At 34.3% G+C, this 19,608-nt stretch overlaps 1 protein-coding gene across 12 annotated transcripts; it reads right to left on the bottom strand.

The window, feature by feature from the left end:
• Positions 1-7,048: 7,048 nt before the first annotated feature.
• LOC147386344 (kinesin-like protein KIN-5D) lies at positions 7,049-13,201 on the bottom strand. 12 transcript variants are annotated; one of them, XM_086423096.1, is made up of 11 exons: positions 12,646-13,201; positions 10,444-11,058; positions 10,085-10,215; positions 9,954-10,004; positions 8,264-8,341; positions 8,075-8,172; positions 7,816-7,972; positions 7,631-7,700; positions 7,362-7,438; positions 7,223-7,276; positions 7,049-7,129 (listed from the first exon to the last, which is right to left on the bottom strand). In XM_086423096.1, the coding sequence occupies exons 4-11, from the start codon at positions 9,993-9,995 to the stop codon at positions 7,091-7,093; spliced, it is 615 nt and encodes a 204-aa protein (XP_086279222.1). In that variant the 5' UTR covers positions 9,996-10,004; positions 10,085-10,215; positions 10,444-11,058; positions 12,646-13,201; the 3' UTR covers positions 7,049-7,090. The 12 variants fall into 12 exon arrangements, 11 of the variants coding, with proteins under 11 accessions (XP_086279222.1, XP_086279221.1, XP_086279220.1 ...); XM_086423095.1 differs by having other exon boundaries at positions 10,444-11,107; XM_086423094.1 differs by having other exon boundaries at positions 10,444-11,413.
• Positions 13,202-19,608: the final 6,407 nt, after the last annotated feature.

The raw sequence follows: 19,608 nt of genomic DNA on the forward strand, positions 1-19,608 counted from the left end.
TCTACCGAATGAATGTCAATAGTTAAAAACCCTCATATGTTAGAAAATAAAAAGGATTCTCATTGAATTTTAATATGAAAACCATGATGGATTTGAATGCTACATACAAAAGACGAACTATAGGCCCTCTTCTCTTATCTTTATAAAAAAGGGGACAACAACCCTAGTACAATATATCATATAAAATCGTTGAAGGCGTTATTGTTAGAGATTTTGATTCCATCAATCACTATAAACCCTAACCGATCCAAATAATATAAAGAGAAAATGTGAGTTTAGTATTCAAGAAAGGCGGATCAATCTGATTCGCATATAAGGGGTTATTGAATTTTTTCTAGAGGTTTCTCTTCCTCAAATCTTTTGATTTCAATGGCATAAGTTATGTTTTTGAATAATTTTGATCGTATACTTATCAAGCTAATAAGTTTCTTGAGATATATATATATATATATCAAATACAATTAAATTAGTACAGTTTTCTATTTTTTGAGTTGGAGATAAATGTCCCTCAACTAAGTTATGTGGTTGAACAAATATCACATCGACTTACACCACATTTTTGTCTTTTCTCTTCACTCTCTCTAACTCTATTATATCGCCTCTTTAACCCATTATATTAAAAAAAAATTACTTTTACCTATTAATCTCAAAAAAAAAAATTAATAACAATGGTAGGTTTAACTTTTTTGGAAGATAAATCCAACTAAGATAAACCTCCCATCAACCTATAATTTTATGGGGCCCATTTTATTTTATTTACTCTTTATTCCTAAATTTACTATATTTTCTATTTTACCCTCTTTAATATATTTTATTATTTTTCATCTTTTACCCCTTAACCTGAAAATTCTTTAATAATACCCTTCTAACTTAATTTTCTCACTTTTACTTATTTACACTTCACCCACTATAACTTTCCTATATTTTTTCTTTGACCCCTTTAAATCACTTCATTGTTTTTCATTTTTTACCCCATCAACCTTATTTTTGTTGATAATAACCATCCAATTTTATTTTTTACACTTTTACCCTCTTAACCCGATATATATATATATATAAAGCCTTCGAAAGTCCTAACCAAAGTATTTTGTCTTATATGGACTAAAAGTTTTGGAATGGGCTGATTTTTTGTGAGGGTGATTTCTATAATGAGGAGATCATCCTCACAAAAAAACAGTCAATTCTGAAACTTCTAACCCTAGTTTATAGGTTGAAGAATTGTTGATCGTTAGTTTTTACCATCAATTTGTAAATCACTTTTGATGGGGTTAGAAGTTCAGAATGGATTGATTTTTTGTGAGAATTATCTCCTCGTCATAGGGATCATCCTCACAAAAATCAACCTATTCCAGAACTTTTAGCCCTTATAAGACAAAACTTTGACTAGGAATTTAGTTGATGAATCGGATTATATATATATATGTGTGTGTGTGTGTGTGTGTGTGTGTGTAAAATATTCAATCTATGTATAAAAACATTATGTTGTCTTAATCTTCATGTTGAATGGATTTTTGAATGATGAAAATGCTAATATTCATAGCAAAAGTGCTTGAATCAAATAGCTTGGTTTCAATTTTTGTTTTTCTTTTCAGATCTATCAGAGTGAAGGAAGAAAATTCAAAGGTCAATGATTTAAAAATAAAGTGTACCACGTGGTCTTGATTTGGAGCTCTTATTCAACTCTGCCATATTTTCTTTGATTTTATTTCTCTGACAAGTTAGGGCGTGTATGATTGTTTGTAGGAGAAAATGGGAGAATGAAATGCTTTGACAACTGATCAGCTTGATTTTTATATTTTTTCGAAATGGGTAGGACCCATTATATACCTTATATGGTAAGACTCATGGAGATGTAAGAATCCCAAAACTACATTGTCTCCCATGTGCAAGGCAGAAGTGGATGGAGCTCCACTCAAAGCTTTGTTTCGACTTTCGATAACCCAAACAACCATATGTTACAATGACCAAAAACCAGTGATGGGACCCAAAATTTGTCAACTTGGAGCCAATTTCATTCCATAAACTTCTAATTATATAACCTTCCAAATTCTGATTAAATTTGATTAATAAATAATATTAAATACATAAAAAAAAAAAACTTTTTATTATAGTGGAGGACTTCATAGGAATGATAAAGGTAAAATAGTGGTGGGATTCAACTTATGTACTTTGGTTTTTTAACAAATAATAAAGCAGAATTCCATGTTTTATCAGAAGGACTATAATGTCTCCTAGTTAATTATCAACACTTGATCAATGAGACGAGTTCTCAATTAACGAAAATAATTAATGTTTGAAGGAGATTCAGAGAAGAAATTACTGGAGTAGACTAATGTGTTGGCAAGAGAGAAAATCCTTTTTAAAGGTTTCACGACATTTTAGCTCTCTTTGCACATCAAAACCTACGGGTGAAGTTTATGTAAATTTTTCATCATTTATATAACACTTGCTTCCTTGTCATCATGGTCGAGTTGATAGAAATTCTGGAAACACTGACGTTTGCTCAAAGAAAAGAAGGTTCGTATAATATTCCCTTTACTCAATTAAATGTATCAAAAAAGATATCAAGGTATCTTGGCAGTATGCGGAAGTTGTTACATGGAGATTCAGTTGATTACAAAGGAATTCCTATATTGTCACTTCGAGTTCTTATGGTGAGAAGCCAATCGATTGGCTGATTTTCTAGCTCATTTAAGGGTGTTTGGGAAAGAGTATTTTATCAATAAGGGTATTAATTGTTTATCTGAAGAACAATCGAAAATTCTTTATCATTCTTTCCTATAACTACACTCAATAGAATTTGTAAATAGGACGGGCAGAGCTAGTAAGGAGTTGGTGTGCCTCCACTAAGGCACCCATATATTCTCAACTAATTAAATGTCCCATTCGTCCTCATTCCCTCACCTCTCTCCTCATTTGCTCCCACACCCTCAGCTCCCTCTGTACAACTAACCATAGTTTACCCTCATTAGAAGAAAATCATGACTCCCCCTGAATAGGGAGAGGCCTTTTAACCTCAACTTATCAATCAAAATAATAATAATAATAATAATAATGAGTCACAATCTAAAGAGATGTCTCATTCTTATAGCAATGTATATTGTCTACATGACATCTTTTGATTGAAAATTAAATAAATAGGGTTGTGTGCAAAGTAGAAGACAACTTGGTTAGGAGGTCAACGTGTTTTAAACTCCAACCAAGGCATGCTACGTGGACACCATTCCAACTCTATAGGAATAGACACTTTACTTGATCCTACCCCTACTACTACTAATAATAATAATATTTATTAGGTTTGATTATAAAATAGTCTTCCTCTTTTGAGAATCATTTATACTATAAAATGGATTAGTAAGTAGTTACTAGGTGATGGTTAATCAACTAAGTAAGTATATCCTATTAAAATTTTGGGTCTTTTTAGAAACACCCCCTGTGAAATAAGTGAAATTAGGGTAATTCATTTCAAAATTTTGAAGAGATCCACTCAATTAAATTACACGTGGCATTTAAAAATTTCAAATTTTAGCGAAAATGCAAGAGTGAAACAAATTCAAAATGACACGTGTCTTGTAATGAGAAGTGTTTCTTCAAATTTTGAAGTGGTCGTACTCCTTTCTTAGACAGTATCTACTAAACTTTAGAGAATGATACCATTTTAGACCCCCATACTCCCAATCTGCAAAGATTTGTCACTGTTGTGGTGGGAGGGACATGAATGGTAAATAGGTGGGTCCCAGAATCACGTTAGAGATGCTACTTTTCTACTGTCAAATAAAGTAACATCAACAAGTTGATAAGATCGAGGGAATTTAGCTACTTTCCAAAGAGGGTAATTAAATTAAATATTGCATGAACACGCACGTGTCAACAGCTTTAAAGGGCCAAATAAAAGGGTATACATGTGGTGACCGAATTGTAGTGTAGACTAATACTAATAGAGCGCCTCGAAACTCACAAAACAAAAACAATGGGAAGTGAAGAAACTGCGGCGCACTTTAGCACTGTTTATATTTATTTCTTTTCTAGTTTAGTGGTCGTTTGAGAGATGCTTTAAAAGGTATGGAAGGGAGGAGCTGTTCCATCTGAGGCCGCAACCAAGAGTTCAATTTGTTTTATTGTTTGGAATCTTTCGATTCTCTTTCTGATTTTCATTCATTGTTTCTTCTTGATAAGTTCTATCAATGACACTAATAATTTTCAGTTGATAATTGTCTGGAACTTTTTTTTTTTTTGCCTACTAATGATTTTCATTTATGTCAATGTTGGACTCATGAATGAACATATGATTTTCATTCTCAAACATAAATTTTAAGATGCTCAAACACCGCCCGTAACAATAATATTAAGTTTTTCAAAATTATTATGTATAAGACCTCAATGAATCGTACACTTAATTATCAATATAAGTTATTCATTAACAATAGCAATTATGGTTCAAATTAAATAATTAAATTAATGGGAATGAATAAACACCAAACAATGACTCCTATAAATATTGATCAACGTCGCCCACCCCTGCCTTTCTCTATCCCTTCCCCCCTAATTCAATCATTCACTAGGAGGCCAGAGGGAAGGGCTTCAACTCGACCGACTCGACCTGGCTTTTAAGGTGTGCTGCAGAAATTCGATAGCTCGATCAGCTCGACAAGCGTTATAACATATGTAATAAGAATAGAAATGCCAAACAAATGGTAAGAACTCAAACCAACCTTTTTTACGATTAAATTATCTGCAATTCGATGATTGTCTTAAGTTGAAAATATAAATCAATCTTTTAGAAATTCAGTTGAGTCTTTGTGATTGAGCATCTAGTAATCCACCTTAATCTCGGTATTTGTCTCCTCTCGTCCCCTCGTTGATATCGAGTTAACTCACCCCAATCATCTATTTCAAATTGTATAAATCATTTAACTCGGGTTATAATTATTTTTAACTTATATTCATTTTCAAATAATTATAATATTCTTAGAATAAGGTAGATTAGAAGATAGTTAATCAATAGATTATATTTTGTTAAGATAATAAATATTTAAATTATTAAAAATTAATTATTTTATCGAATAAGACAAAAATCCAATTGATTTGCTCAAGTTTTATTGGCTCAGTTGATATTTTCAAAATATTGGACGGCTCATAACAAATATCAGATGAACCAATGTGAATGATAATTCACATTGAAAATCATGCTCGTTCGTGAATAATAATATGCCAAGACAAGTTATAATAACCATGTGTTTTAAAAATTTATTTGTGTAACCATGTGTTACAATTTTTGTACTTAAAAAAAAAATTATTTTATTTTTTATTTCATATGATATTTTCTCAACTTTTTGTCAAATTTTTCCAAAGTTTTCTCTTGCCAAATTATTCCTGAACCCTGACTTTATTACTATGCTTGGAACAATGGCCCATCACTATCCCAAAGAACCTGATACAAACACGCTAATACTACACATTGGCATTTAATTTGCTAACCCCCACTATGTGAAAAAGGCTCATATTTGACGGTCTTAGCCCGTCAAATTTTGAGAAATTTGACAGACCCTCCCGTCAAATATTCTCTTGTAGAATTTTTTTTTTTGACGGCCCTAGACTATCAAATTATTGGAGAATGGATTTAAAAAAAAAACAAAAAAAAATCCATAGAGTATGCCCGTCAAATTTGGAGGTTTAACAAACAATAACACGGTCCTCTAATTCACCAATCACAATGAACGAAATAATATATAAAAAAATCAAAAAAAGAAAAATCATAAAACAAGCTCCAAATTAAATTAAATAACCCAAAATTAATATACATATAAACCTCTTTATTAAGATCAAAAATTCTGTCGAAGCTACAAATAACTGACAATAAAGCAGTATATGATATATATACAGCTATTTATGTCACACTCCTGATTTAATTTAGAACACAAAACACAAATCAAGTGTTCCTTTCGAACACCTGCCACACTTGATTCACCGTCGCCCCCGCCATGTTCTTCGGCAACACCACTGTAACATATAGCCTCATCACACCATCTACGTACTCCGCTTCATAATTTACATCTTACGTCTGCTTTTGTGGAAACGAACGACTGCATATCTTCTTCCATTTCTTTTAATTGTTGTTCCTGCTGCATTATGGAAGCTGCAACAGTCTTTATGCAAAACCTCAAGTTGTTGAGTCAATTGCGACTGGAATTTCTGAACAAGAGTTCTGTTTCCATCTTCTATTTTATCCTTGCATTCTACACACCAATCACATTGCAAAAGTTTATAGGCAATCTTCATGCCTTGTTTTTTAGTATGATATACCCAACATTGTGTACTTCAAAACATGGACACAAACCAATTTTGGCAAACAATCCAGACACATCAGATGTTGCATTCTCTAGCTCTGATCGAAGCTCAAATGCCCGCTCCATGAGTGCTTTCTTTGAAAAATAAACAATAAATGTCACTGAGGGAGGAAAGACAGAGTGAGGACCAATGCAAGATGGCAACCGTCCAACACCCCTAGCAAGATGGAAGCTATTTGAATTAAGGGTACTGGTTCAAACTATGTAAAGTAGATACAGATGTGATGAGTGTGAAAAACCAATGGAATGGTCAACATGTACTTAAAGCTAAACTAAGTTGTTAATTAAATGTTCCAATCGATTACAACCTTTTCAGGCACCCTTCATCCAATCCAAATAATGAGTGAGATAAAAATATCAATGCCAAAACATCTCAAAATATTTTTTTCCAAAATTCAAGCCTAACATGGAAGTTCTCGAAGGAAACAAAAAAGAAACACCATTTCATAAAACAATAAGGAAAGGGTGCTGAAGGAAAGTGATGGAACTTTACTCACCTGATCTGAGGAGATTAAAGATTAAGAATTCCTTTTCTTTAATCGTTGAGTTGGCCTGTCTATATCTATCCTCTAGATCGAACAACGCATGTTCAGTGTTCTCGAGTTTTTTCTATGGACACATACAGGCAACAGCAAAGACTTTAATTTCTTGCATTGAGGCAAAGCTTAAAAGGTCAGGAGAATGACTATACAACAAGTCACCTGAGACTTTTCAAGTTTTTCACTTAATTCTGCGGTCAACAGTTACTGAGAGTTGTAAAGTTCTTGAAGTCCCATTACTTGCTGCTCACGGTATACAATTAGCTGGTTAAATCTATACATATAGTAACCAAAAAGACAAATAAAAAAACCAAATACAGAGGTTGTGGATTGTACCTTGTCCTTGGACTCTGAATCAAGTTCCATGCGTTCTATTTTCTCAGACATAGCCTGGAGAACAAAGTTGAAATGTCCCTCTCATTAAGAACTTCGAGAGAGAATACATTAAAGATGAATTACATGGTAAGAATCAAACCTTCTTTTCAGCTTCTTCTTGTAGATAACGATCTCGTGGTATATAGATGCCATTCTTCTCTCTTGCAGTATACACCACTAATTAGAAAACGTAAAGCATAATTGTATAAATGAGATCCTAGTTTTGATAAAACCTTACCTAAGCATTCAATTGCTTAAGAATAATTGTTAATTAAAGCACTTACATAATACTCTTTATAATTTGAGAGATAATCAAGAGAAAAGATCAAATGAAACTACAATCAATCACCCAAACTAGGAAGCACTCACCTTGCTTAAGGCGGTCAATCTCAGTGTACAAATCCTTGATCATCGCAGATTTCATCATCTTCTGATTAACCTGGAAATAGTGCGAATAGGTCAGAACAGTTGAGGTGGATCCAAGGAAAGACAGTTCAAGAGCAAAAAAGAAAGAATGGTACCACTACCAACCAATGCCAATCAAATAAACTGACCTCAGGCTTGTTCTTGATATTTTTAGCGCGGTATGCATAATCTAAGGTGCTGAGTGTCTCTTCCAAACAGTAAATAGAAGGGGATATAGTGGCAATTACGCACGTCTTTGTTTTCCCTCCCAAAGAATCCCTCAATAATCTTGTTAATTTGCTATCCCTGATGTCCAAGCAAAGTTCTTCTGTGACTCCTCATATTTTACTTTCGATAACATATCCAAGATGCCAATAGAAAAATGTGGAGGTGAAATCACAATCATACCTATATGGAACATGACCCGAATGCTCAACAAGTGCATTAATGACCCGGCCAAGTGTAAGCAAGCTTTTATTGATCTCTCCAGCTTCCCTTGCCCTCCCCTGTAACCATAGATGTAAAATTACACTAAAACCTAAAGCAAGACTTTTTTATGAGGTATGCAACAGATGTTGAGGAAAACTAATACGATACCTCTCTTGCACCAGAACGGGAAATGTTCTCAGAACCAGCGAGGTCGACAAGATTAAGCTTTCCACACTTGATCATAAACTAGAATAAGATAAGTCATGGTATACACATTTTTTTATTCCTAAATTATGATATAAGAAAATAACTTTAGGTGAACCACATGAAGATAAAACCTTGAGTAAGATATCTCACTCACGTATATGATCCCTTAACTCATCATCTGAAATCTTGGTTCTTGCATAACCAAAAATGTGAAATTCACTTGGTTGTAGGACACGACACGTATAATCAACCATAAATTCACACAAATAGAGAATGTGAAGCACCAAAACCATGTAGTTTAGAGGAAAAAAAAAAACAGAATGAATGAAAGCTTTGAGAACACAATTATGTCATATTTAAGCAAATTCAGCAACAATTTAAGGCATCAACCTGATCAAGACTATGTTTAAGCAATTGCATTACATAGGACTAATGCAAAATATATACATGAAAACAGACCTAATCGGCCCCAAACACCCACACATTATATCATGAAATCAGTCCCAAATAATAGCCTTTGGGGCTATTGTACCCTGAACAGTTTTCAAGGTTCAATTTTGTAAGCCACATGAGCTATGTCATTGTCTCTTTGATATTGCCAATACCTACCTTTGATTCTCTACTTATTTGTTGTCTATAATGTGTACTTTCAAATTAAATGGAACAATCATAGAAGCTAAACAAAAGTACTCTTACTCATCTAATGAAATGGGCATTATAGAAATAAGTATTTTATAAGAAAAACACTTTCCTTACCATCATCATGGAAACGCTCAGATTAAAAAAATGGGTAACATAAGGGACTGACTCCGGCTTGGCTTGAGATGAATGAAACAGATGATGGGAAATAGGAGTTGAAGAAGAAATTGGTGAAGCATAAAGCTGCATGGGTGATGGGGGACCAAGTTCAATAAGTTCAAGTATTTTTCGTTCAAAATGTCTCTGAAAGCTACATAGGTGTTAGTAATACTCTGCAATCTGTTGTATTGATTGGCTGTTTGCATATGCGCCCAATGAGATCAACTGGCAGGGTCAACATAGGCATTTTCGAAAATATTGTAACTCTTGCACAAGAAAACTCTAAGTTGGTAAGACGTGTAGAGTGTTGTTCCCACGTCCTAAGTTCAAAACCCATCAGGAGAAGAGAAAAAAAATGGAAAATCAAACACACAGAAGCATCCAAATATATGAGAAAATTCGAGAAATTAAAGCATTCAAATAACACATAAAAAGAAAGAAAAAAAAATTGGTAGGTACATCATCCAAAAATTTCGACTACAGTAAATGCACTAGAAATTAAAATATCAATGCTTGCACTCCCAAATTTTTTGAACACAAGTAAATGCATTAGAAATTAAAATATCCGTGCTTGGACTCCCAAATGATCTCAATCAAATTAAAACAAACCAAGAACTAGGTACATGCCTAGTCACTTGCAATCCTGGAAGTTTGTCATGGAACCATCCATTTGAGTGACAAGCTCAACTCTAAAACTGTCATCACTATTACTTTAATAGCTTTTGCATCTTTTCTAGATTTACTTATTTACAAAACATATATATTAGAGATAAAAGTTACACAATTTTTTTCATGACTTTGGTGTTAAATTACAGTTAGGTCGATATAATGTCTACTTTCCACAATAACATACCTGTATGTCAGCAGCAGCTAAGAGGTGCTCGATTGAAGGCATGACTTCTGCCTGCAGAAAACTCCCAAATCCCAATATCAAACAAACTTCAAATATTGAGGAATAAACAATCCAAGAGTGCAGCCAGGTACCTTTGGCTCGTGATATACAAAATGAAGGTAGTCAACCAATAGGTGGTCGAATAGTGTTAAGCACCGGTCCTGGCTAAATGCAATGAGAGGAACCTTGGCTAAATGCAATGTACAAGCCCACTCCCAAGATCCTATACAAATCAAAACCCACAATTCAGCTTGTAATGTAACAATTAGCCACATAAGTACAAGCATATAAATTTGAAGTTCTAGGCATGAACATGGGACACTAGACAACTCTAAAACTTCCTAGACATACAACTTCTGTCCACAATACAACAATTTAGGTCTTGTACAATACAATGAAGCATACATGGCATAGGTACTAAATCAAGTTCTAGCATGCAAGTCATGCTAACCTGCCACATGGATTCTTTCCAATATTCACGCCAAACATTTCCTTCCGTATCACGTCCAGATTTTTCTGAACCAAGCTCCTTATGACCAAACTGGTCCGCAGCCTCCCAAAACTTATCTTCCCATTCGATGCTTTTGTCAGCACTAACTCCCCTAGTTAGTGTCCACCGGCAAACAATCCCATCAGGTCGTTGTTCGACCCGTCTCCTTCCACCACTTTGAGCCATCAGGTTTCACTCCTTGAGATAAACCTTCACCAACCTTATTAAGAGCCTCGGCTGCCTCTGCTGCATTTACTGAAAATGGCAATCCAATTTCATGTTTCTCACCCAAGTTAGGAAGCTCTATATTGGTATTAGAAACATCTGCTTTTTGAACTTCCACGAGTGACTGAAAAGGTGGAAGTGGAGGGTTGTGGCTTTCAATTGAGGTACTCTCAAAGGGAATCGGCAAAAAATCTAGGGACCGATCTTTCTCTGACACTGACTGGATTGGGTTTGGAGGTGCGGCTGTTCCTGCTGGTTTTAAGTTACTGATATCCTCTGAAGTTGTAGTACTATCCAGAGGAGGTGTCCACGACCAAAAATCAGGACCCAGTGTTGCTCCCCCCAAAGTTCCTGACGGAGGCACAAATACATCCCCATCAACAGCAAAGTGTAGCATGACCTAGGAAAAAATTCAGAAAAGTTGGCATGGACTAACTAGTAACAACTACAATGGCCCTGAATTCAGATAGGAACTCCACCATGATGAGAGAATTACCATTCAGCTCATGTTGATCATGATAAACATAAGAATTAACTACATCACATGTGGCACACGTAAGGGAGCAGTTTCCGCAAAATGAGTTGATGGTGAGAACCAGTTGGAGAGATCATGGTGGCCTGCACATTGTTGATTCTCAGATTGCTGATGTGTAGGTGCACACATAGCCATAGATGCTTTTCACTCATATATCTCAATGAAAAGCATCTATGGTTCCGTACATACATCCATGTCAGCAATGTGAGAATCAATGTCAATTTTAATGTTACTTCAGCATTTTCCTTCCAAAATTGCTTTATGTTAGTCAGAGTTTTTTCCTTTTATTTCTTTATGTTGATAAGTAGTGCAAGCATTTTAAAAATGAAGTAGTTGTACTCCTTTAGAAATTACTCAAACCATGAATCAGATTTGAGACAATTCATTGTAGTTCACGAATGACAATAGAGGGCAGATGTCCATAGTTCAAGAATAAGAAAAAGGCATTGTGATGCTGAAAATACCTTAATTCCAACAGTTGAGCCTATGAGAGGGTTACAAAATGCAGTAGAGGCATGTTCATGAGAATGATAACAACATAACATGTTTTAGCAAAAGCTTCAAAAGGCGTAGTTAGTCTCAAAGGATTTACCACCATTGTTGGCTATATGAACAGGTATTATATACCAGTTTACCTACCGCAAATGTAAATTATGTTGCCAATTTAACAACGTACCAATTTAACTATGTCGTGACCTAATTAAAACCTTCACATGGTCTTTATCTAACCTGGATAACATAGATCAATATTATCCAACAGCTAACACTAATAAACACAATGCATCCCTCATGTACAAGAGAGAAATTGGAACAAGTGCAATTAATGATAATTAGTTCAGAGCCATTAAACAAACTAGAAGACAAATGAGTAAGAAAAATCTAAAGTTTTTCTGTCAAGTTTTTTCACCAGTTTAATGTTGATGAGATCTTCAATGTCACTATGTGCTCTTTCCGCTGTGACACCAACAATGAAATTAAAAATCTTTCAATCAATCAATGACACACTATACCAACTACTTGGGTTTAGCTTCATGAATACGTGGTCTATAGTCCACTGTAGTCCACTCACATCCTTTTTCACTCTTTTTCTCGTCCTTTTAAGGCATATTCAGTAGTATAAAGATATTTCAGATGAACCAATCCAACATCAGAGTCTCACAATCTGAACCAAATACTAACAAACCAACCTAGACCTAATAGCACGAGTATATTTTTCATAAATTACATGATTTGAACCAAATATACTTAGAATTTCCCCCAAAACTACTGCTACACATTCAAGATGGAATCCAAAACACAAACATTCAATAAAAAAATAATAATGCTGCAATTAAAATACCAAATCAATCTTCAAAAACCTAATTTTACGATCAGATCTACAAATCACCATCATAAAAATGAACCTTGATCGGGACAGATGATAGAGCTTGAGAGAGGTGGGATTCTGAAGGACGATAGACTGGTTCAACAGATCTGGCTTCGAGAGATTAGTTTAAGGCTCCAGTTAACCCTAGATATCATCTTCACTCCATCATTTTTGGTGAGAGATCGAGAGATCAGAAACAAAGTGAGATCGATCAAATATAGAGAGAGATGTGATCGAGGGAGACAAACACAGAGAGAGAGATTCTCACAATCGGGAGAACTTCTCACGAATTAGAGAGAGAGTGAAAGAGGTGGGAAAAAACACAGAAAAATATCTCAAAATCGAGAGGTTCTCACGAACCAGAGAGAGAGGGGAAAACGCATAAAAACCAGAGAAAGAGAGAGGGGGGAAAATGCAGAGAAAAGAGTAACCAAAAAGAAAGAGAGAGAGAGAGAGAGAGAGAGAGAGAGAGAGAGAAGAAATGAGCCGGTGTTCTCTAAATTTCGTGTGCCTTGGCCGTCAAACTTTTGTATCTAAAATTCGTCGGGCCGAGCCCATCAATTTTTCTCTTCCATTTTCTAAGTTTTCACGTAGTGCCTTAAACCTGAAATCCTAATCCCACCACCTCTCAAAAATAAAAAGAAAATAAAACAAAACAATTGTTAACCCAATTGGTAATCATCAATTTTTATGAGGCCCAAGTCTAAAGGTGCAGCTCAGCCAACCAGCCACAATGTAAAAAAGTCTATATTTGATGGCCCCGGACTGTCCGATTTCATAAAATTTGACAAACCCAAGCATCAAAATTTTCATTATCATTTTTTTTTCTTCAACGGATCGAAATTGTCAAATTAATGGAGGATGAGAGAAATTTAATGGCTTTATGCCATTGAACCATTGAATTAGAGAACATAAAAATTTTCAACGGTCATGACTTGTCAAAATTCGATCTCTAAAAGTCAAAATTTTCAGTTTTCACAGCCAATTGTTAAACAAGCTCAGGAATCATTTTTAATTGCAGTCCATCTTTCCAAGCTGTAGGGATATATAATTTGTTACTTCTGGATTATGAAGCACATTTCTTAAGAATAACCAATTCTCATGAATAATCCACCTACTGCACGTCTCATTATTCATCATTGAGATATCATGTTACCATTTAATTATATGATCATATATCGAGGTGACTAGATATAGTGGCCTCATTGTTTTTGTCCCCTTAGTTGGGTAAGGGGTACACTTATTTCATATCTTCGTAGAATGGTATGAACCTTCCTCTTTTGTTGCCAAAATGGCAAAATGTTTGTGGCAGTACGTACTCATAGTTGGACCTATCAGTCCATATACATTTGGTGACCATTTGTGGACCCATATGTAAAATTTATCGAACCTTCCTACTATAATTGAAATTCCAGTCAAGCTGATCATTGGTGTATATAGTTAGTGGGGGCAAACTATAGTTAGTTGTATAGTTGAAGAATTTGAAGATAAAGGATTTTAAAGACAAATTCAGAGGTTTTTTTATTAGGAGTTGAACAAAAAGATATTTAGGTCATTTCCAATTAATATAAGAGAAGGCCCCGTCAAGAGGCAATGTCATCAACAAAAAATTAGAGGGAGGTGAGGGTGTGGGGGCAAATGGGGAGAGAGGTGAGGGAATGGGGACAAATGGGGCATGTAATTAATTGAAAATATAGGGGTGTCTCAAAGTTCTGTGGGGGCAATTGCCCCCACTAACTCTGCCCTTGGGTGTATAGGCCAAGTCTTGGAAGATATATGAGAGACAAATGTCGCGCACAACAAGATTTTTTCTTTTTTTTTTCTTTGGGGAATCAAAATCACCTTTCTCCATCCAATTTCTTGCAACTCATCTCAACCATCCATCCGATTTCTTGAGATCCATTTAGTTTAATTAGGTCTTGACTTCTAATGTCGAAACCCCATCTAATATGGCCAAGCTTCAATCCATGGAGCTAATATATCGGCCAAAATCCCATGGGACAAAGTAACTAGGCCAAGTCATGTCCCATGAGAACTAGTAAAATATGCCTGATCTGATTGATCGGAACCCTACAAAACAGATAGTTTGGATTGTTCGAGTACAATACTAAAGCCAACCCACCATTTGGCCGGTACCACACATTCAAAGAGAACAACAATTACATTTGGAGCAATTGAAAAGTAGAGAGTGTGATAGGAGGGTAAGTACCAAAGGAGGTGTAATGGCCTACAAGTGCATGACTGCCCCAACCTTTATAACAAGAGGGAGATCTCATCATAAGGATCAGATCCTTATTTGCATAAATTGATACTAAAGAAATCTACTCTGCAATTTTATTTTATTTTTGGTGTTCAAGGAACTAACACTACGTGAAAACTGAAAAATTCGATAGAAAAAATTGACAGGTCAAGACTCACAAATTTTAGAAAATGAATTTTGACAGACTAGGACAGTTGAAATTCTAGATATTCTTAGATTTGACGGCTTAAAACTGTCGAATTTCTCCCATCCTTTATTAATTTGACAGTTTCGACCTGTTGAAAAAAAAAATTGACAATGAAAATTTGACGCCAATTTGACCCCTTTGTCTGTCAAATTTTATGAAATTTAACAGTGCAAGACTGTCAAATTTGGATTTTTTTCACATTGTGTAACTAGACCACCCAAGAATCTTTGGTAGAGATTCTTAGTAGACACCACACTGATGTCGGAGCAATCGAAATGTACAAATTGGAGAAAAAAGGAACAATCATCGGAGGAAATCAGATTTACGAGATCGCATTTGGAAACACATATCTCAAGACTTGTGATGTAAAAAGATTCCACAACGTGTCTGATAGACTGTCTCTCCCCATATGTTTTAGTCATTTTGAGGGATGATCAAAATAAGGGATGAATATTAATTTGGTCTTTGTCCACCTATTGGTGGACCCGCACAACAAAATTGTTTTTCTCGATTGGATTTTGAACATTTCTGGTCTCACGATGGAGCCCAATAATTTTTCCATGTGCCTTATCCATTGCTCTTTGGAAGGTAAATGAAAGTGAAAATTACTTAATGCACCTTAGGGTGGGGACTTCTTGAATGCACCCTGACTTTTGGTGGTAACTTAATTACCCAATTGGTAAAATTTTCTTCTTTTTTTTAATGCCCCCTCACCAGTCACCCCAATAAAATGTTAAAACCAAATCATTGAGATTAACAATTCGGATCGTTGAGATCCATCATTCAAATGATTCAGATCGATCATTTAAATGGTCGATCACAATGATTTGAATTGTTGATCTCAATGATTCATGTTCAATCATCGACATTAATGATTTATAATTGCTGATTATGGTGGTTCTAAAGATTGATCTCAAAGATTTGAATCTTCCATCTCACCAATTGAAATGGGGTGAGGAGCATTAAGAAAATAAAATGTTTATTAACTGGATTATCAAGTTATACTACCCAAAAGTTAGGAGTACTTAGAAAGAAATCCCTCCATCGGGTTTATTAAGTAATTTTCCCTAATTGAAAAGTTTAAAACAAAATAAAAACAATGCCGAAAAGCGTTATAAGTTGCCGTATAACGCTTATTTGGTGACTAGGTCAAGATCAAAAAATTAGGTTAATGGGCCCTGATAGTATACACCTGGCACTTCTAATATAAGTTCTAATGGGTCGTTAAACAGAAGACATTTTGGGCGATAAAGAGATCAATTGGGCGTGAAAGCCGTCTAACCCTTCCTGGCCCATTAGAAAAATAAGACTTGGGCTACTACTTATGAGGAGTTAGTTTTCTAAGAATATTTTATTTTATTATGTTATATTCAAAATAGTCTTAGTTAATATTTTATATTATAAAAGTTCCTTACAATATAAAAATAATAAAATATGATATAAATTAAATTATTTATTTTAAAAAATTATTCTTTTATTTAAAATTTTATTCATACACAAATCCTTAGTTTTGTAAAACATGTGTTCTTGTCTACTAGTTAGAGCACCTCCAAAGGATATGGCATCTGAGGGTAGTAATGCCAGATTTTTGCATGTCAACAAAAAATTGTGCTCCAATGAATGTGCTAAAAATTGTCTCAAATATAAGAATGTTATATTTTATGTCAAATTTGACATTGAATTTAAGATATTTTAAAATATAGAAAAGTATTTTTTGGGTTAAATTGAAAAAAAAAAAATATATATATATATATATATATATATATATCAATGGCCAACTTTTTGGCAAACTTTTTGGCAAAACATTTTTCAAAACATGAGTTAGAGGTTTTGGAATGGGCTGATTTTTGGTGAGGATGATCTCTACGGTGAGGAGATCATCATCACCAAAAATCAGCCTATTCCAAAACTTCTAACCCCATCAAAAACAGTTTACAAAAAGTGGATGGTCCACGATTTTTCAGCTTATAAACATGGGTTAGAAGTTTTGGAATGGGCTGATTTTTGGTGAGGATGATCTCTACCAAATATATACATTGTTTTTAAATAAAGCATTTGAGAGATATGTGCCAAATATAATTTTTTTCTTCACTTTATTATTTTTAAAAATGAAATTGAGAGGCAAACATGGTTCAAATCTTAGTTTGATATCTTGTTTATGGAAAATATCGAGTTGTCTTGTCCGAGTCAACTTGTCTTGAGTAAGATAAATCATTTAACTTGACTTACTGAAGACACCACAATTTGAACAGGCCCCCACTTGAAATGATCCAAAAAATTGGTTCTTTTTAATAAAATTCGTCCATGGGTCTAAAAAGTCCAAATCGTTGAAACTCAACATTTTGATCAAATCGAAAGTTCGCAAGACTCCTAAAGGTCTAATGGACTCACAATGAGACTTTGCATGCCCCCCACCTTCTTCATCTTTCACTGCTCCACTCTCGGATCCGAAACTACCCCAAACCCGCTTAAAGCCCACCAACCTTCAATTCGCAAACAAATCATTTTCACCTTACTCAACTTAACCTAACCCTAACTCCAACTCCATATAACTCAAACCCTAAAACTCACTTACCTTCAAAATCCTATCCTAAAATAAAATCATAATCAATCCCAACAACTTAAAAACCTAAGCCCAACATATCAAGGCCCACACCCATATCCATAATCATAATTTACAAATCACTACCGACAAACCACTATCCAAATCAATCAATCAACATTTGATCATCAAATGAGACAATTTTCTTACTACAACCCACCTCCCAAAAATCATTCTACCCAACTTAACCCATGACTTTTCTCTAACAAAATTACCACCTATACTACTACCTACACTCTATGTCATAAACCTAACCCATCACCTTTCTTTAATAAAATAATCTACCCACATCACAACCCACATCATTTTCTCATCATTCCCTTCAAACTCATCCTTACAAACCATCATCACACTCATTCTACCCAATCCATCCATCCAAATACTCCATCTCTATACATTTTGGACACATGTCACTACATCCCTCACCCTCGTAAAACCTAACCATCTAATCCTTTACACAACCCATTATTTCAATCAAACACCACACCCCTTCATCTCACCAAACACTCAACCTAAATGGGTTGAGAAATCTAACATATTTGGATTAAAAGTTACCCATTTACTTCCCCTTCTACAAATACCCTTCTCTCAACCCTAAATTTTACAATCACCGCCCTCAAACCTCATGTCATTTCTTACCTTTCTACATTTTCACTTCATCCTACCTTCAAAAGTAATCATTAACACCTATAAATATGTCCCCCCACCTTCTAAAAAAAAACACCAAGTTTAAAAAAAATCCCTCAACTTTCTTATACTCAACTCATATCTTCTTTCATTATTTCTTCACTTTAATAAATATATTTTTATAATTCTACTAAGGACTCAAGAAGAAGAAAAAAATGAACAAGGGAAGATAAGGAATACCAAGTCTTAAGGTAGGGTTGAGGATAACGTTGCATTCCTCCCGTCTATCACCCTCTTCTATCTTCCCTTTCTCCTTTTTATTTTATTTTAACAAACCTCCAAGATATAGTGTTTCTCTTCCCCTATCTCTAGTAGATCGAACTTTGATTTGATTGAAAATATAAGGGTTGTAACCACCTTCAAAAGAAAATCATTTTAAATCTTAAAACACTCTTTACCCACACCTCGTTTAATTCGTTTTGAGGCAATCAATATTTGGTTCCTTTTAAACCCATGATAATGGACTTGCAACCATTAGCTAATATTCAAAAAATATATATATATATATACATGTTGTTTTCAAGGCTAGATTTTCATAAAGATCATCTCCTTTAATAAGATGATCCCTATAATCCGAATCAATAATAAATATATTCTTAGGGAGCAAGTTGTCAATCAGTTGACTTTTTTTATTTATTTCGTTTTATTCGAAAATGACCAAGTTACTTTTGAGGTTATCACCAACTGATGGAGAGAAATGAGTGCTTAGTACCTTTCCATTTTTCTAATCAAACCGTTTACCTAGATCTTAGGTGGATCGGTGTTTTATCCGTATGAGGATCACTAAACACCAAAATCACTCTTTCAAAAAAAAAATGCATTTCAAGTGACCATTCACACCTTTCTATAAAAAAGGAATGGTGACAACTTCAAATCGTCGTAGAGGTGATATTTGGAAATTGAAAATTACACATCTACACTTATAATTATTTATTCATATATATGTTTATATAACTAACTATATTTCTTTTATATAAAATAAGGTAGATTAGAAGATGTTTAGTAACAAAATCATATTTTGTTCATATAATAAATATTTTAATTCTAAAAAAATTAATAATTTTAATTAAAATATACAAAATCCCAGTTGAATTGGTCAAGTTATACTGATTTGGCCTATATTTTCCAAATATTGTTAGATGATTTTCATATATCATCTGAATCATCTTGTTTACCTCGTGAGATAGTGTGAAGCTTAAGACACCATGTAAATTTATTGTAAACGATTATGAGATTACTCGAGCAAGATGTTGAACAAGATTTG

The sequence above is a fragment of the Akebia trifoliata genome, chromosome 14 (genome assembly GCF_017979445.1).
Source record: "Akebia trifoliata isolate Shusen 1 chromosome 14, ASM1797944v1, whole genome shotgun sequence".
Classification (NCBI taxonomy): Eukaryota; Viridiplantae; Streptophyta; class Magnoliopsida; order Ranunculales; family Lardizabalaceae; genus Akebia; species Akebia trifoliata.

Coding starts and splice junctions, on each gene's coding strand:
- LOC147386344 (XM_086423097.1), bottom strand. CDS start 9,995: ATGCCTTCAATCGAGCACCTCTTAGCTGCTGCTGACATACAG. Junction 8,173..8,263: donor CCCGTTCTGGTGCAAGAGAG/GTATCGTATTAG, acceptor CTATGGTTACAG/GGGAGGGCAAGGGAAGCTGG. Junction 7,277..7,361: donor AAGAAGAAGCTGAAAAGAAG/GTTTGATTCTTA, acceptor TTTGTTCTCCAG/GCTATGTCTGAGAAAATAGA.